This window comes from Lemur catta, chromosome 22, assembly GCF_020740605.2.
Source record: "Lemur catta isolate mLemCat1 chromosome 22, mLemCat1.pri, whole genome shotgun sequence".
Lineage (NCBI taxonomy): Eukaryota > Metazoa > Chordata > Mammalia > Primates > Lemuridae > Lemur > Lemur catta.
In genome coordinates this window covers 13,087,642-13,106,742 of record NC_059149.1, presented here as the reverse complement: position 1 = coordinate 13,106,742, position 19,101 = coordinate 13,087,642, and the positions used below count along the sequence as shown (strand labels likewise).

General features: G+C 37.4%; 1 protein-coding gene across 6 annotated transcripts in view; it reads left to right on the top strand.

Moving 5' to 3' along the window:
- The window catches only part of NRG1 (neuregulin 1), a 976,611-nt gene that overhangs the window by 794,911 nt on the left and 162,599 nt on the right, over window positions 1-19,101 (top strand). For all 6 annotated transcript variants that reach the window (XM_045535443.1, XM_045535444.1, XM_045535445.1 and 3 more), the window contains exon 2: window positions 18,660-18,837. In XM_045535443.1, coding sequence (XP_045391399.1) covers window positions 18,660-18,837 — 178 coding nt within the window. The remainder of the gene's footprint in view (window positions 1-18,659; window positions 18,838-19,101) is intronic.

The window sequence follows — 19,101 nt, the reverse complement described above, 5'->3', positions numbered from 1 at the left end:
TCTAGTTGCTGGATGAAATCCTGTAGATGTTCTGTGGTGACTTACTGATGCTCTCAATAGGGATCTGCAAACATTTCTGTAAAGAGCCAACCCTACAGCTGTAGCACCAAAGCAGCCATAGGCAATTTCTGAGCAAATGAGTGACATTGTTCCAATAAAACTTTATTTACAAAAACAACTGGTGGACGGGATTTGGCTCGCAGGCTGTATTTGGCAGATCTCTGCTGTGTAGTATCCCTTGAAGAGTTAGTATCATACCAGTATCCCACCATAAAATATATATCCTTGCCATTTGCCACAGCAATATTCTACTTTTCTTTACCTGGGATTGGTTATGTTCTCCAGTCAGTTTTATCTTTTCACTAGGAGTTTGTGTTTTCATTAGGCCTTAAGAGGCCTTTGATAAACTTACCCAAATATGTAGTCCTGAGAAATCCCAAATTGAGTGGTTGATCAGATCACTGTGTAATCTTTATTGGATACAGTTTATACTCCAAGTTTGCCATTTACGTCTCCTACGTTTGTACACAGAATTGCTGAACCTTGAATCCTGTTCAAAATGCCAAGTTGTTGTGAGAGGATTAATTGTGCTTCCACCTGCAAGGCATGGAGTTCTCTGCTATCAGGGAAAACCCGATGGCTTAGGAACAGAAGTGAACTCTAGACAGCTCTAAACAAAAACATAGAGTAAAGCTGAATAGCAGATTATAAGTCCCTTCCCTTGCTCCCTAGGAATACTCCTCCTTCCTTCCAAGTCTAGCTTCTAATCCTTCCCCTGGATTCACAGTTGACCTTTGCCCTAGTGTTCATGCTGGGTGGACGTTCCTCTCTGGCATGGACGTCCACGATGGGCATTGCCAGGCGTCACGATGTCTGATTCTCTTCTGGCTACTTCCCCTTTTCCTAGGATGCATGTTTCAGCTTACTTCGTGTTCAATTGCCTTTGTGGTTGGCCTACTTCTTCTTTCTCCTCTTTGTGGTTGCTTTATAGTTGACGAGTTTCTGGTTCATTGGCTCTGCCTCTTGCCTAATACTGTAAAAGTTCCCTTCCTGGAAGGGTTAGGGATGGGAGTGGGGGTAGCAGTAGAATTAACTGAACTTTGTAGTGGGCTGGAGATAGGGCATGAGTGTGTGAGAAAGTAGTATTTTCGGTTTGCTCAGCTGAATGGATGTTTGTGCTTTTTTTGAGATAAGGAGCATTGACAAAGATCTCAAAGGAGAGATCTGTACGGGAGATATGAATTTCTCCATGGGCATTAATGCTAATGGTTGTCTAGGAAAGAATATAAAGAGAGAAAATTTAGAGGTAGCGTTCTTGTAAAGATTGAATGGTGACACCAAGGTAGGGCTTGAATCTCCTAATGAGGGTTAAACTTGGCATGGGAATGAGCAGTTCTTTTATAGTTCTTAACGACCATTTTTTAGATCCAGCCATTTAAATCTGAGGACCTGGATATACTAATCTTATAAGAAAACAGAAATTTAAAGCTGTTTGGTTCTTTTTCTTATACAGCTTTAAATATTAGGGAAAAAGTATTTTTAAGCAACCTCCATACAAACTCTCTGAAATAAATGTGGTGTTCCTGATTAATACAATGTAGTTTATTTTTTAAATTTATTTTTACTTTATTTTTTAATTGGTAAATAAAATTGTGTATATTTATGGTGTAAAACATGATGTTTTGAAATATATATTTATTGTGGAATGGCCAAATCAAGCTATTTAATATACGCTTCACCCTATGTACATATCATTTTTTTTGTGGTGAGAACACTTAAAATCTACTCTCTTAAAAATGTCCAAATAATATAGTATACTTTAAATCAATTGTTTAAATATTATGAAATTACTCTCTATCCTTAGAGAGTAGTCTGCCTCTCATAACACATAAAAATAGACACAGGTGTCCAGCTCAGGGAAACTTTTTGGAATAGTTAATTGTCTTTCCATCATTTTCTCTCTCTTTTTTTTTTCCCTCAAAAAAATTTTTTTAAAACATAGCACTTACTCCTTGCTAACTATTATTTTGATTATGAGGGGTGAGAATTTGACCCTTGTAGGTAACTAGGCGTATGCCACCAATTATAGCCCCAGTCATAGGAATCATAATTTATATCTGTCTCTTTCTAGGAGATTCTGAATTTCTTCAGAAGATAAATTAAGTCTTCATTCTCTTTAATTTACCCAGGGCAATAAATTTTAAGCATTCAAAAAAACCCCCACATTTTTACTGGGAAGACTTCCTGGGGTGGGCACTAACCCTTTGTAGTGGGCTGCCATTGGAGAGAACTGGCCCCAGCAGAGTGTAATATTTTTGACCATGTTGTTCTCAGACCAACCATCTGTATCAGAATCATCTGGGATGCTCTTTTTTTAATAATTAAAATTATTTTATTATTAAAAAGACTTGGCCTATTGTACAGTTTTTTTGGTTGTTGAAAATATCTCATCATTTTTTCCCCTAATACTATATCATTTTACTTTATTTTTTTAAATTTTAGAATATCATGGGGGTACAAACACTTTGGTTACATATATTGCATTTGCACTGCCCAAGTTGGAGCCACAAGCATGCCCAACCCCCAGACATCATGCACCGTACCCATTAGGTGCGAATTTACCCGTCCCCTCTGGGATGCTTTTTAGAAGAGCAGATTCTTAGGTTTTTCCCTGAACTACTGAATCAGAGTCTCTCGATGGGGTCTATGATTATTTCATGTTCATTTTAGTAAACTTGCCCAAGTGACATCTGTACAGCAAAAGGTTTGAAAACCTCTGACCTTGGGGAGGGGGTTGCCAAGCCATTGACAGGTCCCTGTCACCGCTACACACATTCTTGCTGTAACTCCAGGTTTGCAAAACTCATTTTGCAAAATCACACTAAAAATAATGGGGCTTCTGGAAAGTAGGGCTAAGTGAAGAGAGCTCAAAACTTAATGGAACTGGAACTAGAACATCAACAAGAATCATGATAATCCTCTTAAATGCTGTAGCGCAGTTAATATCTGACAGTATCTGTTTTCAGCAACTTAGTTGAATCTTTGTACTCTTATACCTTGAGACTGTTGCTTTTTTTTTTTTTTTTTTTGCAGACTTTGTTCCTTGAGGGCATTCTTTTCTAGTGGAGATCAATCAACATTAACTTCTTTATCCATCTTTTTTTTAAAAAAAAACTGGTATATACCATCATTATATTAATAGCACTCCTTACAAACATGGGGAAAAATATCTTTGCTGCTTCTTCATCTATACTGTTGGCTTCTCCAGGTAGCTTAACATAATGGAAGATGTAGTAGTTCTGGAAGCAAGGAACCCAGCCACTACTTGCAGTAAGGAAGGCATGTCTATAGGACTGTCAGCTCTTGAAGGTCTTTTTCGTAAGATCTTCATCTGTCACTAAGGCTGTATCTTTAATCAGAAGAAAAGAAGCTTGTCCCTTATTGCTTCAAATTGTTAATGTGCTGATATCATGCCCCTACTTAGGATCTACTTATTAACACAGGATAGCAAAGCCACTATAGACATTTTGCTTCCCCTTTGTGACTATTGTTATAAAATTCTTAGAGTCTGACTTCTCACGAGTACTTCCTGATGGTTAAATCAAAGAGGTCTACTGCATTGCTGGTGGATTTTCTTCACCAACACTCCAGTTGTTTAGGAATGGCCTTCGTGACCCATGCGTAAGCTTGGTCTGGCCTGGGTTCTTAAACGTCACATTTCTGTAGCTTTTAACTTACTTCGGGATGATTTTCCCTATGCAAATAGATCATTGTTCAGCGGAATTGCTGCACACGTTTGGCTCCGATCCACAATTTTTCCTTGTGATATGTAAGATATTTGAGGTGTGTCAACATTATGCAAGCAATAGCTTCCTTTAGAAATAGAGTTTAAACAGAAATTTTGTCATAGTACTATGATGTGTAATTCCCCAGTGAGGGATTTCGTTAGACACCAACCCAGAAGTGAATGTAATATTAATCTGTAAAGCCTTCTTGTGAGGATTTTATTTAAATTTTTCTGTTTATTAAATTTCCTAAATGATGTTATTTTTCACCAACCAAGAAAAAAATACCACTACTTAAATAGTAGTCACTAGAAAAATAATTTATTTTGCTTTGTTACCTAAACTGCCAATATTTAGGTTTGAGTTCTTGAAACCCAAACCTTTTGAAAGCCTTGGGAAATTTTGTAAAAGTCCTTTCTTCTCTCTTTTTTTGTTTAAATACTATTGCCACTGGGATACTAGTATTCATAAATCATGTTTAAATCTAAAAGTTAGGCCAGTGACTCTCTGCTTACAAATTCCTGAAATACAGTGTAGGAAAAAGAGTTGAATAGACTTCCTTGGGAGCTAACAGCACTGAGAGACGGTCTGAGTTTCATTTTATAGACAAGCAACTGAGGCCACAGAGAGAGAATGGTTGCCTGGGTCACAGCTGGTTGGGGTACAGTCCCTGGGGTTGAACTTCAGTTCCCAACCTCTGTTCCTCAGCTTCTGTGATCTCTTTTGTGTGGGGCTCTTTCTTGGACCCTGCAAAGGAGGGTATGGAGGTGAAGTGATGCTAGCTAGTGATGCTACTTCACCTTGGTTTCTCTATTTTTATATACTAACGTGCTGTGTATTATTTCATAAGAGTTTCATAGTTGCTACTATTAGAAAATCAATACAATTGATTTCTATTTGGGACTTGTATTAGTTTTCTATTGCTCCTGTAACAAATGACCACAAACGTAGACACCTAAAGGAACACAAATTTATTATCCTATAACTGTATGTGTTAGAATTCCAAGGGGAGTGTCACTGGGCTGACATCAAGGTGTGGGCCAGGCTGCAGCGGCTCTCAGAGAGAATCCGTTTTCTTGCCTTTTGCAGCTTCCAGAGGCTACATGAATCCCTTAGGTCAAGGCCTGCTTTCCTCTGACTTCAAACCCAACAGTGGGACATCTCTGACGATTCTTTGCAGCAAGGAAAGATGATCTGTTTTTAAGGAGTCACATGATTAGATTGTGTGCACCTGCATGATACAGTCAGCCCCACCCCACAGCTGCAGATAGGGAGGCCTATTTATAATGGACTTGAACCTTGGATTTTAGTATCCACAGGGGGTCCTGGAGCCAGTCCCCTGCGATGACTGGGGGACCACTGTACAGCATAATCTCTGCATCTCAAGGTCCTCGACCTTAATCACATCTGCAAACCTCACACATGTGTAAGGTAACGTAGTCAGAGGTTCTGGGGCTTAGCACTTAGGATCTTGGGGGGCCATTATTTTGTTTGCCCCAGTAATGAATGTCTTTTCATTGGTCTCACCTCTAAGTAGGCAGTTACTTAAAAGCTTTATATTAATTTAGAAAGCTCCAAAAACTGCTGAAATTTCCCAAGGACTTAAGTGATGATGTGTAAGAATAGTGATCAACATTTGTTGAGTGCTTGCGATGTGCCACACACCGACTGCCAAGTGCTTTAACTGCAGTAGCTTATCTAATCCTTTTAGCAGCCCTGTGAGGTAGGTTCTATTACATTTTGCATGTTAAGAAATGTTAAATGAGGCTTAGAGAATTTTAATAATTGACCCAAGGTCAAACCACTTGTATTATGGCAGAGGAGAACTTGAACTTGAGTTTGTCTGACTCAGGTTTTTAAAATGTATAGTTCTATTTAGGCCTAAATTGGTAAAATTGTAAAATAGTATAATGCAGTACTGAGAATATAATTTATGCAAAGAAATCCTAACTGATAAATAATTGTTTTTACTAAGAAAAGTAAGTTGTTACTAGGAATAAATGTTTTCAAAATGACATAATACTGACTGAGCCGTGTTCACCTGATTAATATCATTTGGTTGTGGATCGATTTAGTGATCAGTTGTCCAAGCCTCAATTTAAATAGAAAAGAAAAAAAAAGAAAGTTACGTTGCATGGTTAAGTGGAAAGGATATAGCTACTTCGACAATTTTTAGTGCTGTCAGATTCTAAAGTTGGAAGATTTATTTCACAAGTCATATTATGGTCTAATTGGTTAGTAGGTTTTCCATCCACTCCTCCCTCACTAGAATGTAAGCCCTAGGAGAACAGAGATCTTGTTTATCCTATTCATGTCCGTATGCCCAGTACTTAAAACAGTGGTAGCCATATAACTGATGCACAGTAATATTTGTTGAATGAATGGAAATTGAGAAATATCTAAGAGAATGAAGCCCATTATCTATATGAATGAAGTAGGATCTGGATACCAGTTGGATGCCAGAAGAAGGTCTTATAAAGTCAATATAAAATATACTACTGTGTTTGGCTAAGAACAGACCATATAATCAGCTGGTGTCATGTGAGTAATAAAGGTAGTGATAACCCTGAGAAATTCAACGTGTTTTGAGATAAATCCTGTGCATTAAAGAAGAGACTAGTGGCTCACTTGATATGGAGTATTTGAATTGCAGTTTGACTTTGTTTATTCATTCTTCCCTTCAACAAACATTATTGAGCACTGTGCTAGTTACTAGGATAAAAAAATACTTTAAAAGAAAAAGCTCCTGACTTCAGGAGGCTTTTGTCTACTGAGTGAAACAAATACCTATAAAGATAAAATGCATCGCATTAAATGGAATAATAATGGTTTTATGGGAACACAGAAGAGGGATACTTAACTTATTATCCAAAAGATAGGCTGGGCTGGGTAGGTCATGCCTGTAATCCCAGCACTTTGGGAGGCCAAGGATGGAGGATCGCTTGAGGCCAGAAGTTCAAGACCAGCCTGGGCAACATAGTGAGACACTGTCCTACAAAAAGAGTTTTAAAAATTAGCTGGGTATAGTGGTGTGTACCTGTAGTCCCAGCTACCTGGGAGGCTGAGGCAGGAGAATTGCTTGAGCCCAGCAGTTTGAGGTTGCAGTGAGCTATGATCATACCATTGCACTCCAGCTTAGGGGGAAATGATTTTAAATTTATGGAGGGGTTGCAAAGATAAGACAGAGAGTTCCCAAATACCTCTTTATCCAGCTCCCTTAACATTACATAACCTTGTTATATTGATCAAAACTAAGAAATTAACACTGGTACGATACTATTAGCTACATTGCAGAACTGATTCGGATTTCACCATTTTGAATAACTCTTTTAGTGCTGAAATGGGATAATGTATGAAAGTGCTTTGAAAACAGCAAACAGTAGTAGTATAAGAAATGTCATCTGTCTGAGCCCAGGGTAGGACACTGATGGTGACAGTTGCATTCTCTGAAAGCAGCTTTAAATATCTAACCATGAGTTCTCTATATTTTAGCTTCCTGTAGTAACATGATCAGTTCCATCCATGAATTTAATTAATTCCTTATGGATCTGCTGTTAAAAGAAAAAAATCTGTAATTGATGTAGCATTTATCGTGTGCTTGGCAGTATCCTATTCAGAATACATAATACAGTTCCTTGATTCTCTCACTCTGTCCTATGTATGGTAAACCCACCTTCCAAATGAGAACGAGGCTCACATAGATAAAGGATTTGATTAAACCACGCAGCTTTAGGTGGGAAAACTGGAATTGGTACCTGGGCCTGCCTAACCCCAAAGCCCACGTTTTTCTGCCGTAGGCTGGTTCCTGAGTCATTTTCCTGTACAGCCTCCCAGAACAAGCATTTTCCGAATTATACTTCTTATTGTGCAAAACTTCATTTCCTTTTTTATTCTAAAACTACTTGCTTCATGCTTCAGGGGTTTTCCATGAATTGTGTTATTCTGTGATTCTTAAAGCATGCTTTTGCTCTTTGTAAGATTTCACAACTTTAAAAACCCATCGCTTTCTTTCTTGGCCTTCCTTTTTTTGCCAGTCTTTAGGCTTCTATAGTGTTTATTTAGTCTCTTCCTTTCTATTGGCCGCCCTTCCCTTTGAACATTTTTGTGACTCTTGACAGTTTCTGGCTGCTTTTTAAAAATTAAAAAAATTGGGCTTTTTTGGTCCCAAGGAATGACCAAAGCTATATGCATTATTTCAGGTATTCATTATGTATTTATATAATCTAATCTTTTCTGGCTTTTTCAGACATTTATAGTTAATAGCAGTTAAATCAGCATTAATAATAATAGTTAATTTTTTAAAATATGCAAAATTATTTTATTAACTTTTACTAGGTTTTCACAACTGTATTGAAATAGGTACGACAGGTGCTATTCTCGTGTTTATGCATGAGACTACTGAGGTTCAGAGTAATTTTGTGACTGCTCAGTGTCACACACTAGACAAGTACTTAACTCATGTTTCCTACTCTCCATTCTTATTGTTGATATAGAGACCACCAAGCTTGAGACAGAACTGCAGGATATTAGGTGTACAGTTTACTAATTTCAATTCATGGACTATAAACTATTAGCCAATAATCTAATTAACCTTCTTTCTAAATAAAAAAACACAAAAGATACTTCTACTGGAGTGCTAGTGTCTTTAGGGAGGAATAAAAGCTACATGTAGATTTGCTAAGTAAGCTTCATTTTGGCTGCTTTTGCGTAACATTTGTGAATCTTTGTGTTGAGAAAAGTTTATTGCAATCTAGGAGCCAGTGGATTATCTCAGAATGTATAGGAAGCAGTCCACTTTCACTTTCAAAAGATTCTTTAATGAATTTTGGTTTTATGTAAAGTAGAGGAAACAAATTCTCTTTTCTTATTGTGATTGTGTGTGTGTGTGTGTGTGTGTGTGTGTGTTGCCTGAAACCAAACAACATTGACACTAATCGTACAATTTGACTTCGGAGGACCGTATGGGAAAATGTAGCAGCCTAGTACTTATGTTATATTGGCCATAGAATTAGATTATGTGAGATGATTAATAACGTAGCACAAATTTTCTGACCATCAACGATCTTTTTCATTTGGCTCTGGTCATTTTCCACCTGTTCAGCAAGTTCATCTCACTGGGAACCATAAGGTATGAAATGTGCCTTCCCTGGTCTTTCCCGTGGGGTAGAAGTGGACCTGCTTCATAATGCAAAGATTCTCACAGCTTTAAAGATCCTCAGAAAGTCCAACTTGGACCCTACAGCACTGGGTACTTAAAAATGTAGTAAACAGAGCAGAGAGAAATTTAACTTTGTGAATAAAGAAGTATCCTTTTAATCCTGGCATTTCCATTTTACTGTCCTTCCATTGAATTAGTTATCTGTGGACAAAAAGGAAAAATCACAAAGCCATGACTACTGGGAAAATAGACCTGCCTAACAAAGAATCAGATTCCAGAGGTCCTGGAAGGACACATTTATTTCATAATTAGCTCTACTAAAAATTTTTTTTCACAGAAGGAGTTAAGTTTTCGAAGGCTATGTGAAAAATAGATCATGGGGAATAATATTCGCACATCATTCAGGGACTTTGTTCATTTATTTGAGTTGCTTAAAAGTCTTCACATAGTTGTCATTGTTTCAAACTCACTGTAATCAAGTGCTAACTCATCTTACCTGAAGATTTATTGGGTTTAGACCATGTAAATAAATTCCTTCTTTCAAATGAAAAGCAATAATTTTAGTGACATCAGTTAGTTCAATGTCATCCAATCTAAACAAAGAGAAAATTTTTATAAAGACAAATGTAATTCCAGCTACTCTGGAGGCTGAGGTGGGAGGATCACTTGAGCCCAGGAATTCAAGACTAGCCTTGGCAACACTGGGGGACCCCTTCTCTAAATACATAAAATAAAGACAAATATTAACACATCGAAGTCATGTTAATGTGCTAAATTTACTTAAGCAATAAACAAATCAGAACAGAAAAAAAAAACCATGACAATTAGAAAATAAGTAAACATATATCAAATTTTCAGTAACTGGATATTTCTCAATTGCTTTGTGTAATTGACATGTTGGAGATGAATATGGCAGATATAACACATAAGAAAAAAACTGCTTTGGGACAACAGAAAAGATCAAATTTATAAGCTTCTGCCAAATGAAATTTGCTACATCAGTTATGTAAAATGATACTGGACTCATCTTAACCCACGAGTTGAGCTTCCTTAAAGGAAGCTTGCCGGACATCATCTTTCTGTCTGTGAGTGAGATGTTCCTATAATTGAGGGCAGCTGCGGTGACAGCATTAATTAGGCAGGCCTGTCGCACACTTACCTCCCAGCTGCGGGCTGCCGTGCTGTGATTTACTCCGGCATTCATTGTCACGGCGTATCGCCTTTACACCTTGAAAGAACAACATTAATCCGATCAGACACTTTTGTTGCTGGATCCTCACATGGGGGTTATCACATTTCAGTGAGCACAAGAGTGAGATACAGCACTGTTCACCCTTGTGGCATTTGGCATACGATGGATAGACAAACCACAGAGTTCAAAAGCATTTTTTTTTTTTTGTATAATGCCAGTTGCAAGTATTCTGTCTTGTTTTATTTCCCCGTAAATCATCAGAGTAGCTCAGAAAATTCAGCAAGTTTGCATATCTTCTTTCTCTTCCAGACTTGTCGCACTTGGAGTAGGTGCAGAAATAATCTGTCATGCAGTGTATCCCGGGTTTTGTCAGGAAAATACGGCCACTATTGATATATCAATAAATTAAATCTTTAGTACATTTAAACTATAAAAATGCAAAGGATAGCAAAGAATTTAGTTTATTGTCTAGCAGTTAACAGTAAGGGTTCTGGTGTCAGAATTCCTGGGTTCAGATACTTGCTCTAGCATGTACTTGCTGTGTGACTGTGGGCAGGTTACTTTACCTCTCTGTTTCTGTTTCTTCATCTGTAGATTGGGAATAATGATAATAATACATATCTCCTAGAGTTGTTATGTTAATAAAACTTAAAAGAGTTAATGAGTATAAAGTTTTTTTTTTTTTTGGAGATGGAGTCTCACTGTGCCTGGTCTAGAGTGCTGTGGCATCAGCCTAGCTCACAGCAACCTCAAACACCTGGGCTCAAGCAATCCTCCTGCCTCAGCCTCCCGAGTAGCTGGAACTGCAGGCATGTGCCACCATGCCCGGCTAATTTTTTCTATATGTTTTTAGTTGCCCAGCTAATTTCTTTCTATTTTTCGTAGAGACGGGGGGTCTCACTCTTGCTGAGGCTGGTCTCGAACTCCTGAGCTCAAACCATTCACCTGGATGGGTAATTGATGTAATTGCATTGAATCTTTAGATTGCTTTGGGTAGTATGGAAACTTTAACAATATTGATTCTTCCAATCCATGAGCATGAAATATCTTTCCATTTTTATGTGTCCTTTTCAACTTCTTTCATCAGAGTTTTATAGTTTTCATTGTAGAGATATTTTACTTGTTTGGTTAAGTTTATTCCTAGGTATTTTATTTGTAGCTATTGTAAATGGAATCATTTTCTTGGTTTGTTTTTCAGATTGTTTACTTTCGGCATATAGAAATGCTACTGATTTTTGTATATTGATTTTGTATCCTGCAACTTTACTGAATTTATCAGTCTAATAGTTTTTTTGTGGAGTCTTTAGCTTTTCCTAGATATAAGATCTTATCATCTGCAAACTAGGATAATTTGACTTCTTCCTTTCTGACTTGCATGTTCTTTCTTTCTTTCCTCTCCTCTGATTGCTCTAGCTAGAACTTCTAGTACTATGTTGGATAACAGTGGTGAAAATGAGCATTCTTGTTTTGTTCCTGATCTTAGAGGAAAGGCTTCCTGTTTTTTCCCATTCAGTATAATACTTGCCACCTCACACTTATACTTAACAGCCAACACCCGAAATCCTACTTTGTATTAGGCCCCTGAGATCCTGTGTATCACCCATTGCATAAATTCAGAAATTTGGGTGCTTGAATATAGTGCCAATCAAAATGGACACATACACACACACAACAACAACCACCTAAACCTCCAAATAGGGACTGTGACCACCTACTGTGCTTACCCTAATTTTTAAAAATATCTTTGTAGCCATTATAACTCATTCTCATTTGATTTGGTAGGGATAAATTCCTTAAGTGGACTTCCATTTGTACATGTGCTTTTCAATTGCAGCCTGTTGGGTATGGTATTCACATGTAGAATACGATTAGTCATTTTCTGTGCCTTAGCGTAAGTACGCTATTTTACTGGGTTGATTGTGGCTCATACCCTCAAATCAAACATTGTGAAGAATTACATTGCTTCTCAGTTGACTTGCAGCAATTAACTATGAGAACTGAAATTCTGAGGATATCCATGTGTAAAAACCCCCACGAAAGGAAACTAATGTGATTGGGAAATCTAAGCACTAGTAGGAAGCCAACTTTGGCTGTAGGGGCACCACCATTGTGTTTATTAGAAGTAAAATGGTGAAATACTGCCTCTAATTTTATTTTTTTTATGTTATATAATGACATGTTCTATACATGTGGTGTGAGGATCATTCAGTATGTTCGTGAAGGGATTATTCAGTAGTGCATATACGCATCCTTGCACTGCATAATAAGTTGGACGTGAAATTCTAAAATGCTATTTCCAGTGTCCAGCCGTCTCAACCCCACTTTGAGGCATTAGTCCCAGTGTGTTTACTGGTTAGGTTTAGTTTGCTGCCATTGATATATAGGACTTTGAGAATATTTTATAACAAAATGCTGAATTGCATAGTGACTTTTCTTTCCACGAAAGCACCTACCTGTTGACCCCATTCTCAAAATGTCCTTGCTGCAAATGCACCATCCACAGCAGCCCCATTTCAGCTCACAGGGAAGGGTGGTGAAGGAGCATCAGGAACATTGTGTCCGAAGCCAGATTCAGCTGGAGCGCAGGCAGGGCAGGGTGAGCACAGCGTCACCACATGTGGCAGCGGACGGTGACCTTGCTGGGTGATTCTTAATATAACTCACATCCCCGACTGCATCAGTAGCAGGGGATTAAAACCTGCGTGTGTTCTGAGATCCCATTGCCGCTAGAATCTGCTGCCTTTTCACACAGCTCTATTTCCACATTTTAATCTGATAAGACCAATTTTCCGTTTTATAGCCAAATTTGTGAGTGCAGCTCAGAAGACAAGACCAGATGGCAGAGCCTAAACTTTATCCACTCTGTGCAGGGCCACAATCATCTTGGGGAGATAGAACAGTGAGGGAGAAATATGATCAGGGAAGGAGTTTTGGAGACTCTGCAGTAATTTATCTACCTCTAACATGTCTGTTAACTGAAGGACATCCTGCGTAGAGGACTGATTAATGGTATTCGTGCGGCTTCCATTAACATACATAATTGTCAATCACCAGTTGTCACTGAGGGGTCTGCACATGTGTGGTGGTGGGCTCTTTAAAGCTTTTATGCAGGGAAAAACTTCACCGGGATCACAGCTGAAAGCTCACTGTTATTTGATAATATTTTGCAGCTTTCCTGTTTAATTTGTTCAATGTGTTGAGGCTCTTCAGATTAACTGCATAAACATGGAGAGTCATGGCATGAGCTGACTTTTGCATTGTCAGATCCTTCAGAGACCAGAAATAACAACTTACTTAGTGTCACACGCTGTCAGCACAGCTCTGTGGCTTACACATGCTTAGAATTTGTTTCCTGTTCTTAACAGTAAGGTACAATATTTGATATAGCAGCACCGATTATATATGAAAAATAAGGGCACAATAGGTGCAAAATAAGAGGATTGCTTAGATGAGTGGTTTCTTTATTTGCAAATTCATTTTGCCTTTATCACGAGTATTTATTCACTCATTAAACAATTGGAATAAATGAACATCTTGCCTTAAGTTTTTGTGTGGTTAGAATGTAAAATTAATATTTTTGAATTGCCACTGCAAATTTGTTCTACATTGTGTGACATATCAAATAGGAAAAGTGGAAGCACCAAAGTAGACTTTTTAAGTCTATTTAGTGTACCTATTTGCATTGAGGTAGATTCAGAAGAGTATGTGTTTGTGATCTTATAAAACTCTTTAAAACACTTAAAGCCTGTAAAAAGCAATTGTAAAAGGAAGAGCCTGTAATTTGTGTGGCATCGCTCTGAGGGTTTTTGCATTTCTATTTTAAAAGGCTATTTTTTTCTTTTTTTGCACTTGACTGTCTGCCTCTGTTGATGGATTTCTAAGGGTGTGGATATGTTCAGATTAATGTCAAGCAAGTTTGAAATAGATTTAGGCAGAGCCTGCTTAAAACTTGCTCTATGATTAAATTGTTTCAGGGTGTGGAACTACTGCCTCTAGAAACACATTGAAAGCAAAATTATGAACTGCAGCCGACCAAATACAATTAAATCATGCTTAAGATTCTCAGTACACCTCCTGTACTTCAAGCATTAACTTAGCCTTGGGCTTGCCTTCAACCAATTTTTAATTAACAGACCATTTACTCTTAGATAAGAATTGAAAGGCAAGTAAAAAATTTTTTGCAGTTTTTAAATTCAAGTACTCATTTAAAAAAATTGACCCCAAGTTTAGATACTATCCTTGACCTTATAAAGTATTAATAATATCTGGGTATTAGAAAGTATTTGTTTTTTTTTTTTTTTAGGAAATAAATGAGGTTATTTCATGTGAGTAAACCATATGTCTGAGAGACATGTGTATGTTTAAAATGTATTCCATTAACATATAGCTATTTTTATAATCTTGGACAGAAGAAAATTTACTCCATTGAAAATTATCTCATATGGACAGATGAGAAAAATCATACCAAACATGCAAGTTTAAATATTAGTTTGTTTTTTTAGGAAGAATCTGTAAAATATTCAGGGATATTCCAGTAGTGCATATATATCTAAGAAGACAAAGGGTTTATACTATTGCCAAGTCTGCTAGACACTTTAATTTGGGCCCCCGCCAAGCCTGAGTGAGGAACTTTGGTACTTCTCTAGAAAGTACCACTAGCAGCAGAACACTCAGATCAAAGATCGAGTGTGTGGCTCCGTTAGTGGTGTATGGGTTTCTTTCTCCATTTATACTTTGGAGGATTTTGAGTTAACTCCTTAAAAGAGCTATTTTCATGTTATGGAAGTTAACCCTGAATGACGCAGCAGGGACATTATTATGAGTGGACTTCTAGGGATACAAAGTCAGAGTGGCACTTCCAATAGGTTTGAAACTATGTGCAAGAGAGAGAAACCTAGGGTAGTCAGTAGAGGTGTACCTGAGCCCCTAACTTCAAGAAATTTTCATACGTCAGGGTCAGCTTAAGGAGTGGATGTTTTAGGTGAGAACACAAATCATCTCTTAAGGCAAAGGACGTACTGGTCTCAGCATATGAACCCTCAAGGGAAAGGATAGATGTTGACCTGCCCCAAGAGGGATTGGTTTCCTTCCACCAAAAGACCCACTGGGATTGGATCCCTAAAGTCACAGCTGTGAGGTTGAACCCTATGAGGATTTCAGTGCAGTGTCACTCATGGAATTTAAATGGCTGAAGTTATTAATTTTAAGTTATAAAATACTAACTCAAATATTTGCAAGAATTTCCTTCATGACTGCCAACTTAACCAAGACTTGAAAAGTATTTAATGAAACCTGAGTCTTTTATTTAAGGGCAGAAAGGCCAGACAAGAAAGGCAGAAAAAATAAAGAGAAACCAGGGCTGCTTTTTTTGTCTTCTCTTTGGATGTGTTTGTATGTATATGTATGACTGTGTTTCCTATTTGCTAAATCATTTGAGGTTTAGTCGAAGACATCGTGGCATTTCACTCCTAAATACTTCAGCAGATCCCCCCTAAGAACAAGGAGAGTCTGCTGTATCACCACAATGCAGTGATCACACTTGAGAAATTTAATTTTGATATAATATTTTTATTCAGATTTCCCCAGTAGCCCCAGTAATGTCCTTGATAGCTGTCATTCCCAGTCAGTAGCTACACTTTGCACTTAGTTGCCATGTGTCTTTGACCTCCTTTGATCTAGATCACATTCATGGTCTTCTTCCGTCATTCATGATATTTACATTTTTAAAGCCTAGACCAGTTGTTTTGTAGACTGTCACTCAGTTCAGATTCATCTGATGTTTCCTCATGTTTGAATTCAAGATTCTTAATAAAGAAATAAGAAATAGATGAAGAGAGAAGGGGAAGCAGAGGGGTGTGAGAGAGAGAGAAAAAGAAGAAAAGAGGGAATGAGAATAAAGAGGGAAAAAGAGATACAAACTGATTTCATGATAAAATGTTTACCCAAAGTGAAGGAAACAGCCCAGTGGATTTATGTTCAGACTATACTGATGAACAAACGTGTGGAGTGGTCAGTGAGGGAACGTGGTGTTTATTGAGAGTTATGGGTGTCTGAAATACAGTTGACCCTTGGACAATGCACGGGTTAGGGGTGCCAACCCCCCCACAGTTGAAAATCCATGTATAACTTTTAACTTTCCAAAAACTTAACTGTAATACTAATAGCTTGCTGTTGACCATTCAAAATCTCACAGATAACATAAACAGTTGATTAACACATTCTGTATGTATATGTATTACATACTGAATTCTTCCAATGAAAAGAAAATGTTATTAAGACACTCACAAGAAAGAGAAAATATATTTGCTATTCAGTAAGTGGAAGTGGATTATCATAAAAGCCTTCATCCTCACCATCTTCACATTGAGTAGGTGAGGAAGAGGAGGGATGGGTCTTGCTGTCTCATGGGTGGGAGAGGTGGAAGAAAATCTGCATATAAATGGATTCAAACCCGTGTTGTGCAAGTGTCATCTGTATTGTATTCAGGGCATTTTGTTTAGAGGTGAAGGGACTAAGCCTTGAGAGTTTTGGTTACGTTCCAAGTTAAATGTAAGATCCACTGAGGGGAAACAATGAAACCAGTTCTTTCAGTTTATGCATAATGAGGCAATTTATTTTTTTTAATATATGTAAACCAGTTTCTTTGGTGCCATTTAGTTCCAGCAGATTTGTTTCTTTAAAACCCTTCTCCAGACTCAACAAAATTAAAAACGATCTTAAGGAGTTAATGGAAATATATAGACATTGTGCCAGATGAGACTTTAATCTGTTTTTAAAACCCTCCAAAACAGGGATTCCTGAACTACATCTTAAAAAGACATCTATGAAAGCTTTTAAGAAAGTAAATCTTATTTTTAAAATGTCTAAAAAAAAAAAAAAGAAAAAAAAAACAGAACCAGATGTAATCATCTGGTATCAAAGGCTAAGAACAGCTTAAATAAGTTTTCTTACTTGGTGATGTGTCTCCATCTCATCTCCCAGGCACCAAATAAATAAAAGGCAGGGTGTGTAATTGTAGGAGGATTGCTGAGAAGTCACAACGTTCAAATGGTTTTGGCTGTAATTTGTTGGAACCTTCATATGCTCATTCCTGGCATTTTTTGGATTAACTTGGTAAGGGCAGAGTTGTAGAAAAACAAATGCAGTACCCTGAGTAGGAAAGGTACTTCAATTTCTGTCCATGTGTTAGGTGGTCCCAACTGCTGTCATTGGAGGCTAGGTTGGTCTTCTTTCTCAGTGAGTAATTCTGCACTGAATCAGGGAGGGACAGTCTCATTTCCCCAGGTTTACTTTTTGGGATTTCCTCTTAATCCCTGAACTGGGGCAGAAGTAGACTTTGTAGTTGGCTTTTTTAAGACTCAGTGGAAACTGGGAGTTGTTGAGATCTCAGGTGCTGTGGCATTGATTGTTAAGTGAAATTGTGTGTGCAGAGAAAAATCCATTCATCTATGCTTTTATTTTTTAAAAGAAAACTTTTTTATTATGAAAAACTCAGATATACTATACAGAATTGCATAACAAACTACCACATGTACCTGTTGTCCGCCTTCCACAGTGATCAACTTCTTGGTAATTTTTTTTCATCTTTGTGTCTATCCATTCCCCACCTATTATTTTGAAGCAAACCTCAGCTATTATAACATTTTATCCATAAATATTTCAGTAGATAATAGGTATTTTTCAAACAGTCTTGCTTATAGAAGAATGGTAGGTAGGTGTTTAATGTATTCTACAAGTCCATGCACAATTTAAGCACTCTAGTCTCTGTTGACAAGATTTACAAGTGCTAAATCCAGTCAAACTGATCATTTGATGTGAGTGTGTGTCATGGTCATCCAGCATGGTCATTCATTGTGGACAGCAACCAACTGTGCAGGTCCAACAAAAGGATGATATCACCAGAGAATTTCTGCCTTGAAGTAAGGAGCCATTGTTAAGGTTTATGAGTTTTCTTTGTCCTTTGGGTCCCCTCTGACAACAGGACAGTGAAATGAGCCCTAACTCCAAGTCTCCGCAAACTTTGTAACTGTGTATAAGTCAGTCACTTACTTAATCTCTGAAATTAAACTTCCTGATTTTAAAAATTGGTGTGATGCTTCCTGTACCTATTCACAGAACTGTGATAGATTGTGATTTGGGATGTGATTGTGCTTTAAAAATAATGGCCTGGTTACATACTCTTCTTTAGCACAAGTTTTTGCTTCTTTGAAATCACCAACGTTGAGGATTCTTAATGGCATCAGAGATATACAGAGGGGGAAAGTAACACTCTAGAATTTTTTTTAGGAATAATTTTGTAATCTAGGTTAATCTTTTTTTTTTCTGTGTATGTTTTAATTGAACATTTTATTTTTCTCCAAGTTGAGATTCATTTTGGCTCACTCAGTGTGGATTATTTTTTCTCTGGGTTAATAAAAACTTTGGGATTGGTGCCTTGATCAGGCTAACCCAACATTAATATGTTTGTCTTTGAAAGACTGCCCGGTGATCAGAACTTTTTTTCCTTCTCTTTTCTTTTTTTTAGCCTTGCCTCCCCGATTGAAAGAGATGAAAAGCCAGGAGTCCGCTGCAGGCTCCAAACTAGTCCTTCGGTGTGAAACCAGTTCTGAATACTCCTCTCTCAAATTCAAATGGTTCAAGAATGGGAATGAATTAAACCGAAAAAACAAACCACAAAACATCAAAATACAAAAAAAGCCAGGGTAAGTATAATGCGTATAGTAGCAGAGGCTGCCCCCAGCAATAAGATGGTATAAAATGTAAAAATTATTTAGACCCTAATAAATGAATTTATTACCAAAAAACATGACATACAATAAACGAAAAGATTTTTCATTATATAATGAGCGGAAATTGTATCATCACATAGGAAAGAATTCACAGTTTCTGATTATTACAACTTCTAGACGAAGAAAGGAGAACTGTAGAAGTGGGGGGAGATGGAAGGGAGGAAGGAAGGTAGCATT